Genomic DNA, 18,609 nt, shown 5'->3' on the forward strand with positions numbered 1-18,609 from the left:
TGGTTGGATGCACTATTTTTAAACTATTAAACCCTTTTTAGATAAAAGCAACAACAGCAAACAAACAAGGATTTACATAGCCTACTTACATTTAAGATACTTAAAAAACACTTGTTTTCAAGATAACAATAGTGACCAATTGAACAAATTGAGTTAAAGGTCACACACACACACACACACACACACACACACACACACACAGTATAAAGATCGTGTCTGTCTCATTTAAACCGTAAATGTAAACATTTAATGTCATCAACATTTAATTACCTGTGAACCAAAAACATTTTTGTATAATTAACTGATTAATTACAGTATGTTACATTAAATTACAGTAAAAGGAAATATGTATTTATTCTTCTTGGATTATCGTTTCTTGTCCCCCAAAATTGCTTGACAGAAAGAAAAAAAAATACCCTTTTGGCTCTTATTTACCAACTGAGCAATTCTGACTGTAGTTTCCACATTGGTTACAGTTGTGACTATGAATAAAACCTAGTGTTTCTCTGCCAGACCTCAGGATAAAGACGGTAGGTTACCTCTAGTTTGATGTGTGAGTGTGTTAGAGGTGTGGCTCCAGTGAATGGTTGGAGGAGGGTCGAGTGTCTCAGTCTCAGCGGTAGATCCATGAGCGAAGAAATCAGGGGCTGAAATCTATACAGTTAACCGGGACTGAGAGGACCATGCTGGGATACAAATCTAGAAGCTCATTTACGACTCGCATCAGCTGGCAGTCTCTTCGGAGAGCGGTGTAATGGCTTTAAGCGCTTTAGTGGTAAGTTGCGTATATAAACAATAAGTTAAAGGGGCAGTGAGGTGCGATCGAGGATTCAGTATTGTTCGTGGAAGATGTAGGACTGACCACGTTTATCTGTTGAATGGTGTGTGCTTAAAGTCACCTGTTGCAAAACGTCACTTTTTAATGTAAGTCAATTATTAATTTTCGTTTAACATAAGTATTTTGGTGCTAAACGTATTCTAGGATCCAGACTGTATATATATCGTGTGGTAGTAGTGGTAGTAGAGGGTGGGTGGATGAGTGAGTGAGTTGGGGGTGGGTAGGTGGGTGGAAATGGGCTCAAATAAACAAGGTGGTGCTGGATTGTGTTTATGTGCTCTTACACATTCACCGCAAAGTAAAAATCGACATCTACAAGTATGTGTGAGGGAGAATAAACGTTGGAAGTAGGGCTCGCTGTGCAAAAAATAGAGCACTGATGAAAGCTGTGAACTCTTTAGACTTATTTTTTTGTGTGATGCTACCACCCTCTTAACTAAATGAAACATATCATAATTGTGTTGCGTTCATTTTAGATCTTTGGCCTAGGCGTTGCTTTTAATTTGAACCGCAGATTGAAGTCAAGTGAGGCAGATCATCAGTAAAACGAGGGCAGTGGCAGTTTAGCTACTGCAAATGTGACCACTGTATGTAAAGTAAAGCAATTCTCTTGATAATAAATAATGTTTTGTCAAATTAGGTCTGTGTCAATTTATCTAACATATGTCAGGCAAATGAAAGCATCTACAGAATGAAAAAAATATATTATATTTGATTGGCTACTGATATTTGAAGAGCATTTAATCATGAAATGTATTTATCCCACTTTTGCAGAAATTATTCTGCAAAATGTGTTTCCCTTTTTTCAGACTCAAAGATATTTTAATCAGGAGTAGTGCATTCATTAACATTCATTCATTACTGATTGATATTAATCATTTTAATTATGAGTGGAATCTGAAAACCAATAATATCCTCCTTAATTGTGTCAGCTGGACTTTTTAGTTTTTGCTTCAGACCATGTGACTTTAGAGTATATAGGGAGGGTTTGATAATGATTAACACTTGAGATAACAATTTTATTGAAAATAGTGATCAAAATATTTTTTTCTACAAAAGATGATTTTAGTTACTGATTTATAACAAAGTAATCAAAACTGAGGAAAGCTTTTTAATATTTCCAATCAAAGACTGAAGACTTGGTGTTTCTAAAAATAAAAAAAATAAAAAAAGGTAACAACTGTAGTTGGTCTCAGTGATTGGGTGAGTGAAGAGAGCACATGAAAGCAGTCCTTTATTGTTTACTTAAACTCTGGTCTGTTCAGAACTGCATCGGCCTTTTGGATCAAAGACTATGAGGACTAGACAGTGAATACCTTATATGTCCTATCAAAGAACTGTTTGATGTTTATATTATTCAGTAAAGATAGTGTGAGTTCTTCTGGTCTGAGTCAGTTGGGAGGCAACAAATGATAACCTCTCTCCATTTGGCTTATTACTTTGTCAGAGAAGACTGTTCTCACCATGTCGCACCTCAGGACAGGAAAAGATCCTTTGCTTTGTAACAGTCTGAGAACATGAGCACCAGGCTGTTGCTGCTTGTGCCAATGTGCATTTTCTGTTGTTTGTACTTGTAGATGACCTTCAGGAGTTTCAGTAGAAGTTATCGATATAGATGCCTTTATTGGACTTTTTGCCCTAGGGACTTACCATGCAAATGTAAGCAGTAAAATAAATCAGACCAATGTTGTACTGCCCTCTTCCAGTTAGTATAATAAAAGTGTTAGGGGAAAGATGCTAGACAGCTTGTAACTTTTATTGCATGTATATCAGAGATCTTTTTGAAGTGAAAGATACAAGTTTTACCTTTGTATCTACGGCTTCTCTAGATGGTCTAGTAGTTTACGATGGAATGCATCACATTTGTTGTGACAATGAGAAGACATGCACTTATGGTGCTTTATTAAGGGTCTGCTGAGAAAGATTGAGCCATATGTTTAGATTTGTTCACACTGCATAATGTTTAATTCTGTTAAAAAGAGTTGCATCCCATTTTGAATTAATTGTAATCTTGTGTACAAAATCCTCAGGTTGAGAGGTCATGTTATTAATCACACTTTCATGTCATCATCTTTTGATATTATGCCCCAAAGTCAGGTAATTTCAACATAAATCAAGGGTTATTATTAATTGGCAAAAATGATATATTATGTAGGGGAAGTTTTATAGAGCCATATTTTTGTTTATGTGTATGTAATTGTGCATGTGACTGGGCGGCTGTAGCTGTAGTTCATGTAAGTGTGAGGAACATGTTTTATTTTTACCGCAGTCTTTAATGATTTAGAAGTGCCTGTCTTCCAGTTCTGACTCTTGAGTCTTAACAGGAGCACAGGACAGTTCTGTCTGCAGGCTGCATGTGTGTTTGCATACAACTTGTACTTTTAGTTAAAACATCTAACTGTCATTTTATCTATATTGTAGATGAATGCATCTATATTTGTATTTTTTTCATGGCTTAACTTTGACTATTTAATTATCAAAATTGTTAAACTGTTATTACATGGTTTGCTTAAGGCAAAAAAGTCACCTGATCTGTCTAACAGTTTATTTTATGTCAGTCTATTTGGAATTGGATTTGAATGCTGATCTAATTTTCTCCAAAAGGAAAGCAAAATAAAGTAATAATACAAATATTACAAATAAATAGAAATTGAGAACATGAGCGTAATCAGTATGGCATTTTGTAATTTTATTTGTGTGTTGTGTTTGAGGCTACAGAGACTAAACAGCCTTCCTGTTTTCAGGACATACCACCCTTAAAAGCTGATCAGGCCAAAGGGGAGGAGTTGTTGCATTTCCAAATTCTGTTTGGATAATGTCATGCAGAGGAGGACATGAGATTCAGCCTCTTTCCTAGAAAAACACTGAAGCATATGTTGTGGATGTAGAGATCAGTCTCTTTTGTACTGAGAAACACCCATTTATTTTCTGTCATTTTTAATGACAGTCTTTAATTCAGACTTCAGATGTCTTTTGTATCAGCTGTGAGTGTCTGTAACTCAAGGTTTTTGTGGAATTAAATTATCTCATTCCTTCACAGGGAAGCTGCATCATTCAGTGTGACTTAATCTGCTTCTTTTTCTCCCTCTGCAGATTCCAGGCTGTCAAATTGGAGTTTGCTACGCAGATAGTCCCTAATAGGAGGAATGTGTGTGTTTGCCCACAAGGATCTGACATCTCTTCACCTTTGACTTCTTTGAGGACATAAATGAAATATGGCAAGGTCTCAGTGACCTTAAGAATCCCAGTAAGAATCAACGACAGGGTGTAAACATAACATTTGAATACCAAAGATACCTGGAATATAACCATCTTCAACTGCAAAGCAGAAACCATGGCAACCAAATGTAAAGACCAATGGAAAGTATCCATGGAAACCACAAACTCTCTCTGGCTCTTGTTTTGGACCATATGGATTTTTTTGGCTGGAGTCTTACAAGCAACTGTGGCGAGTGAAGATGATGTAACGGCACGCATCAGTTTCACATACAGTGAGTGCATGAACCAATCATTCATTATTTGACAGATGCTTTCATATTTAAAGCTATTCGCAGTTTACTTCACACCTATTGGGGGTTAGGTTCATTCACACTGGTGCTATGGTAGCATGATAAAGTGATGGTATCAGGTGGCTATTCCATGATGTTTTCACCAAGGCTGCATTTATTTGATCAGAAATACAGTAAAAAAAAGAAAGAAATATTGTTACTTATTACAATTCAATATAACTGTTTTCTTTTTTGTTATATATTTAAAACCTATATATTAAAGTCCTCAGTGTTACATGATCCTTCAGAAATCATTCTAATGTGCTGATTTGGTTGAAAATGTTTCTTTTTATTATAAGTGTTGAAAATAGTTTTGTTGCTTAATATTTTTTGTGGAAATATATTATCATGGTAGTGCCAGAAATGTTTAAAATAAATAAATATAAAAACACATTATGTGTCATTATGATCACAAAAGCCTAATGAGCACTGTATTCTGTAGAAGAAGCTCTGCTGTCCCAGATTCCCTCAGACTCCCACTCATCTGAAATAACTTAGCTCAATTTTAAGGCAACTTGAACTGCCATGATGTTTCTTATTCCCAAAAGACCCATTACGAGACTGTTCCAAATGTTGCGTTCACTCATCTTAGCCAAACACACAGGAGAGTTTAATCCTTGATTGTAAACATTTACAAGAGCTATTAGAACCATTTTCAAACCCAGGCTGGTGTACTGTATCAGAGTAACAGCCATAGTCATTAATCATTTGAGGTTGAAAATGCACATGTAATGATTGTACTTAAAACAAAACAGCTTGTAAAGGGTTTTATATGAGTAAACACTGATGTTGGTGACCTCTGTGCCCTGCCAGGAAAACCTTCTGGTCATGCAAACCAACGTAATTTTAAAGGGTTGGTTTGTGTGCCAGGTTTTTGTAGTTTTGAAGGTGCATTCCATGTGAGGATGAATTTTGTATATACTGTAAGAATTTGGCCTGTAAGTTGAGTATATATGTGTGAAATCTAAAGCTTTGTCAGATAACAAGCTTTTTTGTTCATTTTTATTAAGTGAATATGAAGTAATATTTTTGCCTGTGTGTGTGTTCAGATGCAGAAGGACGATTAGTGAGCGAGTTCTCTGTGGATGGTGTATATAACTATTCAAGCCTTCTGCTGAGCCCGGTTGAAAACAAGATCTACGTGGGAGCCAGGGAGAACATATTCTCTCTCAGCCTGGAAAACATCAGCATGACGTTTCTGCAGAAAACTGTTAGTGCATGCGAGAATGTTTGTAGTAGTGTGTAGGAGTGCATTTTGATGTTACTCAGCATTGTTTTGTATCTTTTGTAGCTCACATGGAGCACTCCTGAAAGGAAGAGGAAAGAGTGTATCTTCAAGGGAAAGGACCCACAGGTACGTGGGGATTGTTAATATAAATGTGAAACAATATATTAACAACAAAATAAAAAAATAATCTCTATTATGTGTTTCAGACGGATTGTTTTAACTACATCAAGATTTTACTGCGTCTGAACAGCACACACCTGTATGTGTGTGGAACGTATGCCTTCAGTCCCATCTGTGCTTACATTGTGAGACTTTTTTTTGTTCCTCTTTATGATGTATGAATGTATTTTTGAACAAATAACTATTATATCAGTAACCCATTTATGTAAATGCATCTGGTGTCATTTGTTCTAACTGTTTCTGGAAATTTTGTAGAACATTTCAAGTTTCTCTCTGGAAAGAGATGAAAAGGGGGAACACGTTATGGAGGACGGACGTGGACGCTGTCCATTTAATCCAGAATACAGATCTACAGCTATTTCAGTGGGTGAGTATGCTCAGGCAAAAACAATGCAATCATTTTGTTTGAACTTCATATATAAACATCATTAGGTTTGATGAAAATGTTGATTTAGTGTTAATAAGCACTTGTGTTACAGATGGGGAACTGTACACTGCTACTGTCAGTAACTTCCAGGGAAATGAACCCACCATATATAGGAGTCTAGGGTCTGGCACCCCTCTCAAAACGGAGAACTCTCTCAACTGGCTCCAGGGTAAATGTATACAAACAAACACACTTCCTCACAAGGGACTTCTTTGGAGATAAATATCTAAAAATAAATGCCAACATCGGTGATTACAGAACCCTGCTTTCTCACGCATGTTGAAAACAAATTATTGCTGACTGATACTGAGGTTAAATACACAGTTATACAATTTTGTTTTGTGGAATATGTTTTTTGAAAGTGTTTTTATTTCTATATATGTGTGTGTGTGTGTGTGTGTCTGTGTGTGTGTGTGTGTGTGTGTGTGTGTGTGTGTGTGTGTGTGTGTGTGTTTGCTGCGGTCCGTTAGACCCAGCGTTTGTAGGTTCTGCTCATATTACAGGTTCAGACAGCGAGAGAAGTGATGATCAGATCTACTTTTTCTTCAGCGAAATGGGAAAAGAGTTTGACTTCTTTGATAACACCATAGTGTCCAGGATTGCACGTGTGTGTAAGGTAAGATGGATTGTTTAAGCAGTTCACACACTGTTGATAAAGTCAGCATAAACCTGAGAAAGAACACGTACAGACACACACATACACAAATGCCAATATTTCCAATATCACTATGCACTTAGCATATTCTTATCTTCTAAAGACTCCTCAACTCATTCTGCTTTAGCTCTAAAGGTCAACGTAAAAATCTAAATGTTTTCTGGTGTTATTATGCAAAATCCATTAGTGCACATTACATATTATATAAAGTCTTTTATTAAAACGTAAAGACTTGCTCTGGCTCTGAAATAACTTTTTTGTCACCTATTGGACAATGTTAACCAATAATTAAACTCCTTCTGCTCTCCCGGACAAACAAGGATTTTTCTAACTCTGCTGCTCTGTGTTTCACGAAAACCTGGCTAAATGGCGACATACCGGACAGCGTACTACAGCTGCCTAATTTCACGATGATCAGAGCAGATCGCGACGCAGAATCAACGGGGAAATCGCGCGGTGGCGGGACATGCTTTTACATCAATGAGAGGTGGTGTACCGATGTAACTGTGTTAAAGAAGATGTGCTGTTCAGATCTAGAAACGCTCTTCATTAACTGCAAGCCGTTCTATTCGCCGCGGGAGTTCTGCTCGTTCATTCTCGTGAGTGTCTACATTCCACCGCAAGCGCACGTGAGCACAGCTTTACAGAAACTCACTGATCTGATCACAGACACAGAACAACAACACACAGACTCTGTTTTAATCATTCTCGGGGACTTTAATAAAGCAAATCTCTCCCTCGAACTGCCAAAATACAGACAGCACATCACATGTCCCACCAGAGACAGTAATATATTGGATCACTGTTACACAACAATAAAGGACGCATATCACTCTGTCCCACGAGCAGCTTTAGGACTCTCTGATCACTGTTTGGTTCATCTTATTCTGACCTACAGGCAGAAACATAAATCTGCAAAGCCTGTATTAAGATCTGTTAAAAGATGGACTAATGAAACGGAGCGGGACTTACAAGCCTGTTTCTCTCTCACTGATTGGTCTGTTTTTGAAGCCCCTGCCATCAATCTGGAAGAGCTCACAGAGACTGTAACATCTTATATCAGTTTCTGGGAGGATATGTGCATTCCTAACAGGACTCATCTAATCTCCAACAATGACAAACCATGGTTCACTGCAAAACTCAGACAGCTCCGTCAGGCCAAAGAAGATGCTTACAGAAAGGGGGATAAAGTCTTGTACAAACAGGCCAAATACACACTGCAAAAGGAGATCAGAGTGGCAAAGAGGAATTATTTTGACAAGCTAAGGAAAAAATTATCTTCCAGTGATCCTGCTTCAGTGTGGAAAGGCATGAAGGATATCACCAGTTACAAGACACCATCCCCCAGTACTCTGGAGAATCAACAACTAGCAGACGACTTGAACGAGTTTTATTGTCGTTTTGAAAAAACACCCCACACCCGCCCTGAACACCTCTCCACACAACCATTAACACCTCCAGCAGCCCTCCTCTCCCCCACACCTACAATTCAAATCAGCGAAAAAGATGTGTGCCAGGTCTTCAGAAAGAACAAAAGAAGGAAAGCACCAGGCCCAGACGGTGTGTCACCAGCCTGTCTGAAATCCTGTGCTGACCAGCTGGCCCCCATCTTCACACAGATCTTCAACAGTTCACTGGAGCTGTGTGAAGTCCCCTCATGCTTCAAGCGCTCCACTATCATCCCCGTCCCAAAGAACCCCAAAATTCTGGACTTAATGACTACAGACCTGTGGCTCTAACGTCTGTAGCCATGAAATAATTTGAAAGACGGGTTTTGGCTTATCTGAAGGACATCACTGGACCGTTACTGGACCACCTGCAGTTTGCCTACAGAGCAAACAGGTCTGTAGATGATGCAGTCAACATGGGACTGCACTTCATCCTGAAGCATCTGGACAGACCAGGGACTTATGTGAGGATCCTGTTTGTGGACTTCAGCTCCGCTTTTAACACCATCATCACGGTCACCCTTCAGAATAAACTAACCCAGCTCTCCATCCCCACCTCTGTCTGTCAGTGGATCAACAGCTTCCTGACAGACAGACAGCAGTTAGTAAAGCTTGGTAAATTCACATCCGGCACTCGTACCATCAGCACTGGAGCTCCTCAGGGCTGCGTACTCTCCCCACTGCTCTTCTGCCTCTACACCAATGACTGCACCTCTAAAGTCCCCTCTGTCAAGCTTGAAGTTTGCAGACGACACCACACTGATCGGCCTCATCCAGGACGGTGACGAGTCTGCTTACAGACAGGAGGTTAAGGACCTGGCTGTCTGGTGCAGTCTTAACAACCTGGAGCTCAACACGCTCAAAACTGTGGAGATGATCATGGACTTCAGGAGAAACCCCCCTGCTCTCCCCCCACTCACCATCATGAACAGCACTGTGACTGCAGTGGAGTCGTTCAGATTCCTGGGCACCACCATCTCTCAGGACCTGAAGTGGGATATTTACACAGACTCCATTGTCAGAAAGGCCCAGCAGAGTTTGTACTTCCTTCGCCAGCTGAGGAAGTTCAATCTGCCACAGGAGCTGCTGAAATAGTTCTACTCTGCCAGCTACCAAATCTGACCTCAGAAGACTACGGAGGGTAGTCCGGACTGCTGAGCGAATCATTGGTACAACCCTCCCCACTCTCCAAGAACTGTACTTATCCAGAGTGAGCAAAAGGGCTGGTAAAATCACTCTGGACCCCTCACATCCAGCACACTCCCTCTTTGAACTGTTACCGTCTGGTCGACGCTACAGAGCTCTAAGCACCAGAACGACCAGACGCAGGAACAGTTTCTTCCCTCAGGCATCTCATGAACACACAACAATAAACATGGAATACACAACTATAATACATTATCCATTCACCACACTCACTTATTTTATTTTTATTTCTCATTTCTAATGTGCACATACTTGACCTGTACATACATAGTTGTCTATATTATGTATTGTGTTTTTGCTGCTTCGTACATTGCCTATTTGGATATTTGTATATTATTCTTTTATTATCTGTGTCCTGTCCTGTTACTGTCTTTCTGTTGCACTGTGGAGCTTCTGTCACTACAACAAATTCCTTGTATGTGTAAACATACTTGGCCAATAAAGCTCATTCTGATTCTGATTCTGACAAAAGCTCTGCTTTAGAAAACTCATATTTAAACTAGCTTAATTTATTTTAAGACAGACTTTAGGTGACAAATAAACATCTTTTTGCAGGTAGCATGGAGAAAGAGTACACATTGTTTATTTACATAAAATACAGACATTGTAACAATTCAAAGCTGGTTGAAAATCTTCTAATTTGTCCTTTAATTTCAAGTCATTGAGTGTAACGGATGAAGCAGGATAAATTTAAAAGTTTTTTTTAGTTAATTGTCATAACTCTGGACACTTGTAAAGCCTGGGCTTCTGGTCACCATAGTAAGTTGGATGTTAACTTAAAAAGCTGATGAACAAGGTGAATCATAGGAGACTGTGAACTCTGCCCTATTAATCCTCATAATTTGTGTTACTTTCCCCTCCCACTGATGCTCCCTAAAACCTATGGGAGTACCATGATAATACCATGTTTTGTTTTAGACGTACTATGGTATTATAATATTATTCTTTGAGATGCCCTGGACTGGAGAATTATATAAATGCTATGGTATATGAATATAATAATCATTCAATTCGTACCATGTTATGATTATCTGATGCTGTACTATGAAACCGCAACAATACTTTTTTTTTCTTTATTTTGGTCCAGATTCTCTGAAACCAGGGCTGGAGTTATGATGCCCCCTAGCGGTCTTTATGAGAATTGTGAATTATTGAGACAATCCCAACATTGGGACGCAGGCTATATCTGTTGACTTGAAAATGTTAATCATTTGTTTGTGTGTGTGTGTGTGTGTGTGTGTGTGTGTGTGTGTGTGTGTGTGTATGACCTCAGGAGGATCAAGGTGGGGAGAGAGTCCTGCAGAAGAAATGGACCACATTTCTGAAAGCTCAACTCTTGTGTTCACTACCGGACGATGGCTTTCCTTTCAACATCATACAGGATGTATATGTGCTTCCAGCCCAACGCAAGAAAAACACACTCCTCTATGCAGTCTTCACTTCTCAGTGGTGAGCAAAAAATGTAGAGCGGCAAAGGAAGATAAGCTTGAAGGATGAGGATGTTTTTCATTAATTAATCATACTAGAACCTGAATGTAACATTGCAAATTTGTTGCTATTTGTTTTGTAGGAGTAAAGGTCTAGCTGGGAGTTCAGCAGTATGTGTGTTCAGCATGGATAAGGTAGAAAAAGCGTTTAATGGCCGTTACAAAGAAGTGAACCGAGAGACACAGCAGTGGTACACACACACTCACTCTGTACCTGAACCACGACCTGGAATGGTAAGATGACACACACTCCTACATATACACTTTACCAGTTCTATGTAAGTGGAGGGTCTTTGAGTTTCTGTGAAGCTTTTTGTGAAGATTTTTTTGTTGTTGTCCTTTTTACAGTGTATTACTAATGCTTCAAGGCAGCTGGGAATAGACTCATCCCTTGATATGCCAGATAAGGTACTAAACTTTGTGAAAGACCACTTCCTGATGGACAGTCCTGTCAAAAGTCAGTCTGTGCTCTTCACAAACTCTGTGCACTACACACAAATTGCTGTGCACCACGTGCAAGGCCTCCATGAAGCTTACAATGTGATGTTCATTGGCACAGGTATGTGGGGTTTTTTGAGTGTCTGGGTTTCTCTAATTTCATTTCTCTTCTAAATGGCTGTTGATGTTATGCTCTGATTTGTCAGATGATGGACGTGTGCAAAAGGCTGTGAATGTAGCCGGCATGATGCACATCATTGAGGAGATCCAACTGTTCCCAGAGCAACAACCTGTACAAAACATAGAGCTGGATTCAACTAAGGTGTGTGTGTGTGTGTGTGTGTGTGTGTGTGTTTGTGTTTATGCAGTAACACTTTACAGTTTACAACACTTTATGCGCTAACACTTTTCAATTTGTTAGCTAATGCATTAAATGTTATGAACTAACAATGAACAATACTTTTACAGCATTTATTAATTTTGGTTAATATTAATATCTACATATACTGATCCATTTTCTGATACAATTTCAATTTTAAGAACACGAATTAACAGAAAGTGTTACTATTTATAACTTATGAAAGGGAGCATAAAAAGTAACTTTTGAACACAGTTATGCTGCTTAATTTTTTATAGAAACTTTTCAGAGTTTTTCCAGAACAGAAAGTTGAAAATAACAGCATTCATTTGAAATAAAAAAAATTGTGACATTGTAAATATCAGTTTCGATCATTTGAATGCATCCTTCTTTGAAAAATATTGTATTGACCCCAATCTTTTGAATGGTAGTGTACTTGAACAAACATTTACACATTTTACTTGCCTTTGTGCTCCACAAAGCATTCATTTCACTCTTTTACTTTGAACCCTCTCTCTCAACAAACAGGGTTTGTTATTTGTGTCATCACACTCTGGTATTGTGCAGCTGCCAGTAGCAAACTGCAGTTTCCATAACAACTGTGGCGAGTGTGTTTTGGCCAGAGACCCATACTGTGCCTGGACAGGCACACACTGTACTGACGTCACGTGTATCCCACCACAAGAGTAAGTCTTCTCTTCTGCCCTTTTCCAGATCATCTTTTGCAATAATCATTTTCAGTACCAACACCAATTTCTACCTTCCTTTGCATATTTCAGGCAATGGCAGCAGGATATTGAAAAGGCAGACACTTTAAAATGTAACAGCAAAATGTTGAGTGTGTACACTGAGAGCTCAGGTAAATCTACAAATCCCGACATATACAAGTATCTATTATCCATCTGAGAATGTCATAACATCCATCTCTCTTCCTCTCTTTCTAGTGTTACCACGTTTATTCCCAAGTTCCCAAGAATCTGATTGCGAGCTCATTATCGTCCCAGCTAATACTCTTCGCCTGCTGCCCTGCAATCTTCGTTCCAACCATGCTCAAAGGAAGTGGTCATACAAGCCAGATGTAGGACACTTCCTGTTCCCAAGCCCGGACGGTGGGTTAGTAGTCAGTGGCCGTGCAGGCAGCGACGAGGTCTTCTCATGTTGGTCGGAAGAACATGGCTTTAGGCAACTCTTGGCCAATTACTGTGTGAAGGCAGAGCCTTTATCTGAGACTACAACCAATACGGGGCAGATGGATGCACATCTTATAATCCAAAGCATATCGTCGGACGTCTTGTCCAGCGAATCGGCGCGCTCCGCTCAACTGCGCATAAAGACGTATGGCACAGAGCTGGCAGTAGTGTGTGTGCTGTTAGCTGTTTGTGTGCTTTCGTTTGGGCTGTCGGTAGCATATCGACACAGGGGCCGGATGAAGGAGGTACTGAGAGGAGGAGAGCAAACTGGTGGAGCCCCAAAGAGCACAGTCAGGCCTGGGGAGAGTTTACCCCTCAATGCTGGTGCGCTTCCAAGCTCCCCATCAGACCACAAAAGCTACCAGACATTGGAGGATAACTGTGGTTACATAATCGCTCCATCAGAGACAAGCATGAAGAACAACTCCAAGCAAGCACAAACACTCACCCAAACGCCACAGAATGGCTTTAAAGAGACTCATGTGGAAGTCAGTGACATTAGCCCTCGGCCACGGGTACGACTGGGCTCTGAGATCAGAGACTCTGTGGTGTAAAATACTTATGTTTCCGATGAATTTTCATAATATACGCATAATCAGTCTAACACTCTTAATGTTCACTTGGTACAATCAATGGGCAGCTTTCTTGAAGACTAAGCGTACTGAGCCCTGAGCACAAGAGAATAGATGGGACATGCTCAGTGTGCGTATTGCCAAATTGTAGTTGTTTTAAGACAATGCCCTCAAATCTACTCCCACATCTCCTTCACTCTTTCATTTTAAACATTAAAATATGACACAGGTTATTGTGTGAATATGAGAGTGCGCTGATACATTAGAGATCAGAAACAACAATCCAAGGAAGGGTGAACCAGATGGATGAACAGGAGAGAGATGGGCAATGAGCCTTGTGTTTTATGACTGGTACTGGTGCTATTATCACTGCCAAGACAAAGAGTAATGATGCCTAACTCAAGGTGAGAAGACTGTTCTATATGTCTGTTTGTATTTCTTTGCTATTTTTTGTGCAAAGGTTCAATGCATAAGTGTTTAATGGGGTACTTTAAATTTAAGATTTGACTATGAAACATAGCCCATACTCTGCAGATTCTCATTATACCAGCATTGAACACCAGGCAGTTCAGACCAGGTTGCTTGTTAGTGTTATAGAACTTGGTTACTTTTTAGAAATCTGCTGTAAATTTTATTTATTCCCTTTAATTTCTTAGTCCTTTTTGGGAAGTAGTCTCTTGGTGTTATCTGTTCTGTCATTCAAATGTGTTAGTAAAGTGCCTGGTGTTAAATAATGGTATGATGTGTATGGAACTATTAAATGTGGAGTAATTATGGAAAAAAAATTATATTTGCTTTTAGATAAAATGTAGCAAGCGTGTATGATCATTAAGAAACTTTGTTTCTTAATACCCTTGAATGTACATCGGAAGAATTATATGGGAATGTAAAGCACAAAAATTTGAGATTCTGTTTTGCTTCATAGGTTGATGGTTATTTTGTTTGGCACAGAATATAGATGGAATCTAAACAGGCAGAAACAAGGTAATGATACTGTACAATAATATAATATTATAATATTACAGTATAAACATTATGCTTGGCATTTTGGTAAAGAGTGAGATAATGGAGGAGTGGTTAATACAATAGGTAAAGGCTGAAAATGTCTGTAAATTTGCAGTCTGTTTTAGGGTAAAAAGAAAAAAAAAAAGGAAGAACATTGCAGGTTATGCTTCATTTATGGGGTATCCAGACTTCAAACACACCCTCCTCTCACACAAATACACCCATGCACTAACGTTGCTATTATAGACATCCGTTCCACTTGGAAAAGTCTTTTTAATCCACATTAACCGTGGCATGTTTGATGTTGTTTAATCATGCGTTACATTCCACTGTGTTTTCAGCTTGTGTGTTTTGAATGGAAAATGTAAAGTAGATAGCGATCTTTTATACTTTGACACTGTTTTACTGTTGTTTTACATTGTACATTCATGCACTTTATTTTTTCTACCAGTATTTGTAAGCTGTAAATGAGGTAGGCCACTGTCAACATCCCAGTTTAATATTGTAGCCAACGTTTGTACATTAACGAAGAGATGAAAATAGGTCTGAAAGAGTGTCTCCACTGTCTGACATGCAAAATAAAATTTTGCATAAACACAAACTGTCACAGTATGTAATTTCATAAGCACAGCTGGGAAGAGAGTAAAAAATGTTGATGATAAATGATTTATCTTTTTGATATAAGATCAATATACTTATGATACATAATTATACGCAGAGGTCCAAAATCTGAGACTAAAAAAATCTGACATTAAAAGATTTAAACCAGGAAATAAACTTCATTCAAACAGTCAAAATAGTTGTGAACAGTATATTTTATAATTAATAAAAAAAAAAAAAAATAGAAGCAGAATTTGAACTGAATTCATATGAATTCACAGCCTGTGGAGTGGTTTTTACACAGGTTTAGAATATGAAACATTTCTGTCTTAATATGAAAGGCAGTTAAGGAATATGTGTAAATGTTGGTCACTTTGCTTTTACTGAATGCTAGGTGAAATATTCTGCCGTGATTGCATCTCTGACAGCTTTGCCATTTGGATGGTCCTGCGTGAAGGGCTCAACATCATCAGGTGGGAGTTGATATTCATTTGGCACCCGCTCCTTGCTTATAGTGGCTATGTTGTGGAGGATAACACAGGCTCCTACGATCTGAGATGCCCGCTCTGGTGACACTCTTAGGTCACGAAGACAGTTAAACCGTGCCTTTAAAATGGCAAAAGTCATGTCTATCTTGAGCCTGGTTTGACTGAGGGCCATGTTAAAGTCATTTTGTGGTTTTGTCTCAGGGTCAGGGTAGGGAGTCTGCAAAAAGCTCTGACAAGCGTAAGCTCCGTCTCCCACCAGCAGACCATCAAACAGCCCTGTCAATGAACAGAAAAGAGAAAAGGGTGTCACAATGTCATGGTCCATTCAAGTGTTGTTTACAGTTCCCATTTTATCATACCTTCTTCAAAGCGCTGACATAATAATGACTTCTCGAAAATTTGGGTGTCCATCATAGAACCAGGCCATCTGGCATCTAGACTTGTGATCATACACTGATGGTCACAAGTCATCTGTAATTAACACACAGTAGGTAGTGATAAATTATCATGAAAATATGCATATTAGTCAAATGAAATATACCTACCTGAACGTTGAGGCTATGAGTAGCGTTTCTGTTAAGATAATCAGCCTCGATTTGTTTTGTTGGTGTTGAGATTGGAATGTGCATGCAATCTATTGCTCCAATAACTCTAGGAAATCCTTTCAAAAGATCAAAACATCTGTTTAGCAACTTTTATCGATCATTATTGATTGTGTATTAGTGTATTAATCCATCTTACCAGCTATTTTAGAGAAGCCCTCTTTTATGGCCACGGTGGGTAAATGTCCAGGGAACACAATGAAAGTGTTTATGTATCTCTGGAGTGCGATAACCACCCTACGAATAGTTCGGCAAACTGTGTTTTTGCTGAGCTTCTCGGCATCGCCCACCTCATACAGGTATGTGCCACCTGCAAAGAAACGCAAAGCGATACAAATCATTTGCGGGACAGTGGTCGCGTGGCTTCGACGCGTCGGGTTTTTAATATGGGGCTCAAGAAGCCGACAAAGATATAACATTCCCTCCGCCGAAAACCTGTATCTCTCGTATAAGTGCTCATCAGAGAATGCCAGTGGGTTTTGTTTATCTCTTATAACTCTTTCCCTGCGTAAAGCCCTTTGTACAATTTGGGCTCCGATGTCTACAGGATTCTCCAAGTACGGTGAGGCCATTTTGCTACTACGCATGCTCTCTATGAATGGATTTGCTGGCGTAACTTTGCTCACCACTGATTGGTCCAATATCTGTTTCATGAACGATGGATGTGTGTTGAACAGAACCTGTCCCAGTCCCCAAATTCGGAATCATATTACTGCAAACAATTTTGGGTGAAATGCGCAGTTTGTCCTTTAAACTATATGTATATAAAAAAGAAAAACATCACCAGCTGCTGAATTAAAATCTGCGTTCGCTGGCTGGCACAGACACGCACGTTTTTAAAGCACTACGCATTATAACCAATCACATACGATTCTGTTGAGCTTATGAATGCATGGACCAATCAGAGGCGTTCAGGTGAGTCATCGCTGAAACACGCTGTTTCCTCACCGCGCACGCTGGCTGACTGAATTCTCTAATTCTCTCATCAGAAACAATGAATGTAAAATATTAATGCACTTACGAATGTAAGTAAGATATTAATTTCACAGTGTGAACAGCTTTAGAGATTATTATGACTCGCTGGACTGAAGTGAAAATATTATTTGATATTGTAAACGTTATTTGCTCTATTTTTGTTCAATGAAAGTGTTATAGGCTAATTAGTAACTTAAAATGTTTTTATTAAACACATTAAATACAAAGTCAGTCGTATAAAAAAATTAAACAAATAAAACCCCTGCTGAAAAAAACAATAGACACCATTACAAAATTAGTAATGGTTTTACTGGAAACTGTAATGGACCCTGTTTGTCTCTACTGGTAATTGGTCACCTTCTATTGGTGGCTTGTTAAAACCAATAAATCCTAATGGAATATGTCCCAAAATACACTACAGAAAACTATTTTTGAATGGTTAAATGCTGATGGTTTGTAATGTTATTTGTAGTGAAAACCCTTAAAATTTTCTGTGATGGTTTTATTCAGTAGGACATAAGCCTATATCAGTTATACAGTGGTATGTGGCTGATGTGTCACACGACAAGCATGAGAGCCCCCCCCCCCTTACTCGTGCCCCCTCAAAAATAACGAGTGCATGATGCAACTGACACTACAATTCAAAATTATTTGTTAAATAAATGACACATTAAATATTTAATTTAGTTGAAACTGTTATAGATTACTTCCACAGATTGCAGTGATACATGACATGGTAAAAAAATGACTGAATTAATAATACTTTAAGTAGGTTAAGATTAATTTTAAAATTGTGCCCCCTAAAAGCACAAGTGGCAAAACCTGCCCACTAAAGATGTCACAGTAAATCAAAATAATTGTCAGAGGGATAGCACCTCAAAATCTGATTAGTTTAAAATAGCACCCAGTGAACGGCCAAATTCGTTTTTGCTGTTTGCCGAGTCTACAGAGACATGTGGCTCCAGGGAACCTATTTCAGTGATATCTATCAAGCAATAAGCAGAAACATTCACAGCATAACCACACATTCCTGCTTCTGACACAGGCTCAAAAACGGTTTCTTCTTACCCACAGACCTACCTAACACTGGTGAAATGTGGGTTTTAAGTCCAGGCCATCCATTTTTTTAACAAACGGCACCCAATAGACATCATACGTTATAGTCCATTGTGTTAATGAGGTTACAGACATTTCACATCAGTAGTAGAGGACAAATAAGCAAACAAAAGTAAATGAGTAAAAACTGTCAATCACATTGTAACTGCTTTAGCAATTATATGGTTAATGGGTTGTAGTTTGTAGAAATCTGTCCTCAAACCATATCTGAACACTACAGCTTATTCTGTATAAAAATTAAAATATTG

General features: G+C 38.8%; 2 protein-coding genes across 6 annotated transcripts; one reads left to right on the forward strand and one right to left on the reverse strand.

The window, feature by feature from the left end:
* Positions 1-600: 600 nt before the first annotated feature.
* On the forward strand, positions 601-15,172 carry LOC306884248 (semaphorin-4B-like). Of its 2 annotated transcripts, none has more exons than XM_079439980.1 (15): positions 601-775; positions 3,932-4,329; positions 5,436-5,596; positions 5,678-5,740; positions 5,821-5,919; positions 6,050-6,161; positions 6,274-6,390; positions 6,692-6,837; positions 10,804-10,979; positions 11,101-11,251; positions 11,366-11,576; positions 11,662-11,777; positions 12,342-12,499; positions 12,593-12,672; positions 12,758-15,172. In XM_079439980.1, the coding sequence occupies exons 2-15, from the start codon at positions 4,173-4,175 to the stop codon at positions 13,555-13,557; spliced, it is 2,547 nt and encodes an 848-aa protein (XP_079296106.1). In that variant the 5' UTR covers positions 601-775; positions 3,932-4,172; the 3' UTR covers positions 13,558-15,172. The 2 variants fall into 2 exon arrangements, with proteins under 2 accessions (XP_079296106.1, XP_079296107.1); XM_079439981.1 differs by lacking the exon at positions 601-775 and adding an exon at positions 3,705-3,822 and having other exon boundaries at positions 12,758-14,708.
* LOC306884264 (putative nuclease HARBI1) lies at positions 14,967-17,169 on the reverse strand. 4 transcript variants are annotated; one of them, XM_079440000.1, is made up of 5 exons: positions 16,897-17,169; positions 16,410-16,580; positions 16,214-16,329; positions 16,028-16,139; positions 15,063-15,944 (listed from the first exon to the last, which is right to left on the reverse strand). In XM_079440000.1, the coding sequence occupies exons 1-5, from the start codon at positions 16,976-16,978 to the stop codon at positions 15,571-15,573; spliced, it is 855 nt and encodes a 284-aa protein (XP_079296126.1). In that variant the 5' UTR covers positions 16,979-17,169; the 3' UTR covers positions 15,063-15,570. The 4 variants fall into 4 exon arrangements, with proteins under 4 accessions (XP_079296124.1, XP_079296125.1, XP_079296126.1 ...); XM_079440001.1 differs by lacking the exon at positions 16,897-17,169 and adding an exon at positions 16,706-16,871; XM_079439998.1 differs by lacking the exon at positions 16,897-17,169 and having other exon boundaries at positions 14,967-15,944; positions 16,410-16,878.
* Positions 17,170-18,609: the final 1,440 nt, after the last annotated feature.

This window comes from Barbus barbus (assembly GCF_936440315.1).
Source record: "Barbus barbus genome assembly, chromosome: 2".
Lineage (NCBI taxonomy): Eukaryota > Metazoa > Chordata > Actinopteri > Cypriniformes > Cyprinidae > Barbus > Barbus barbus.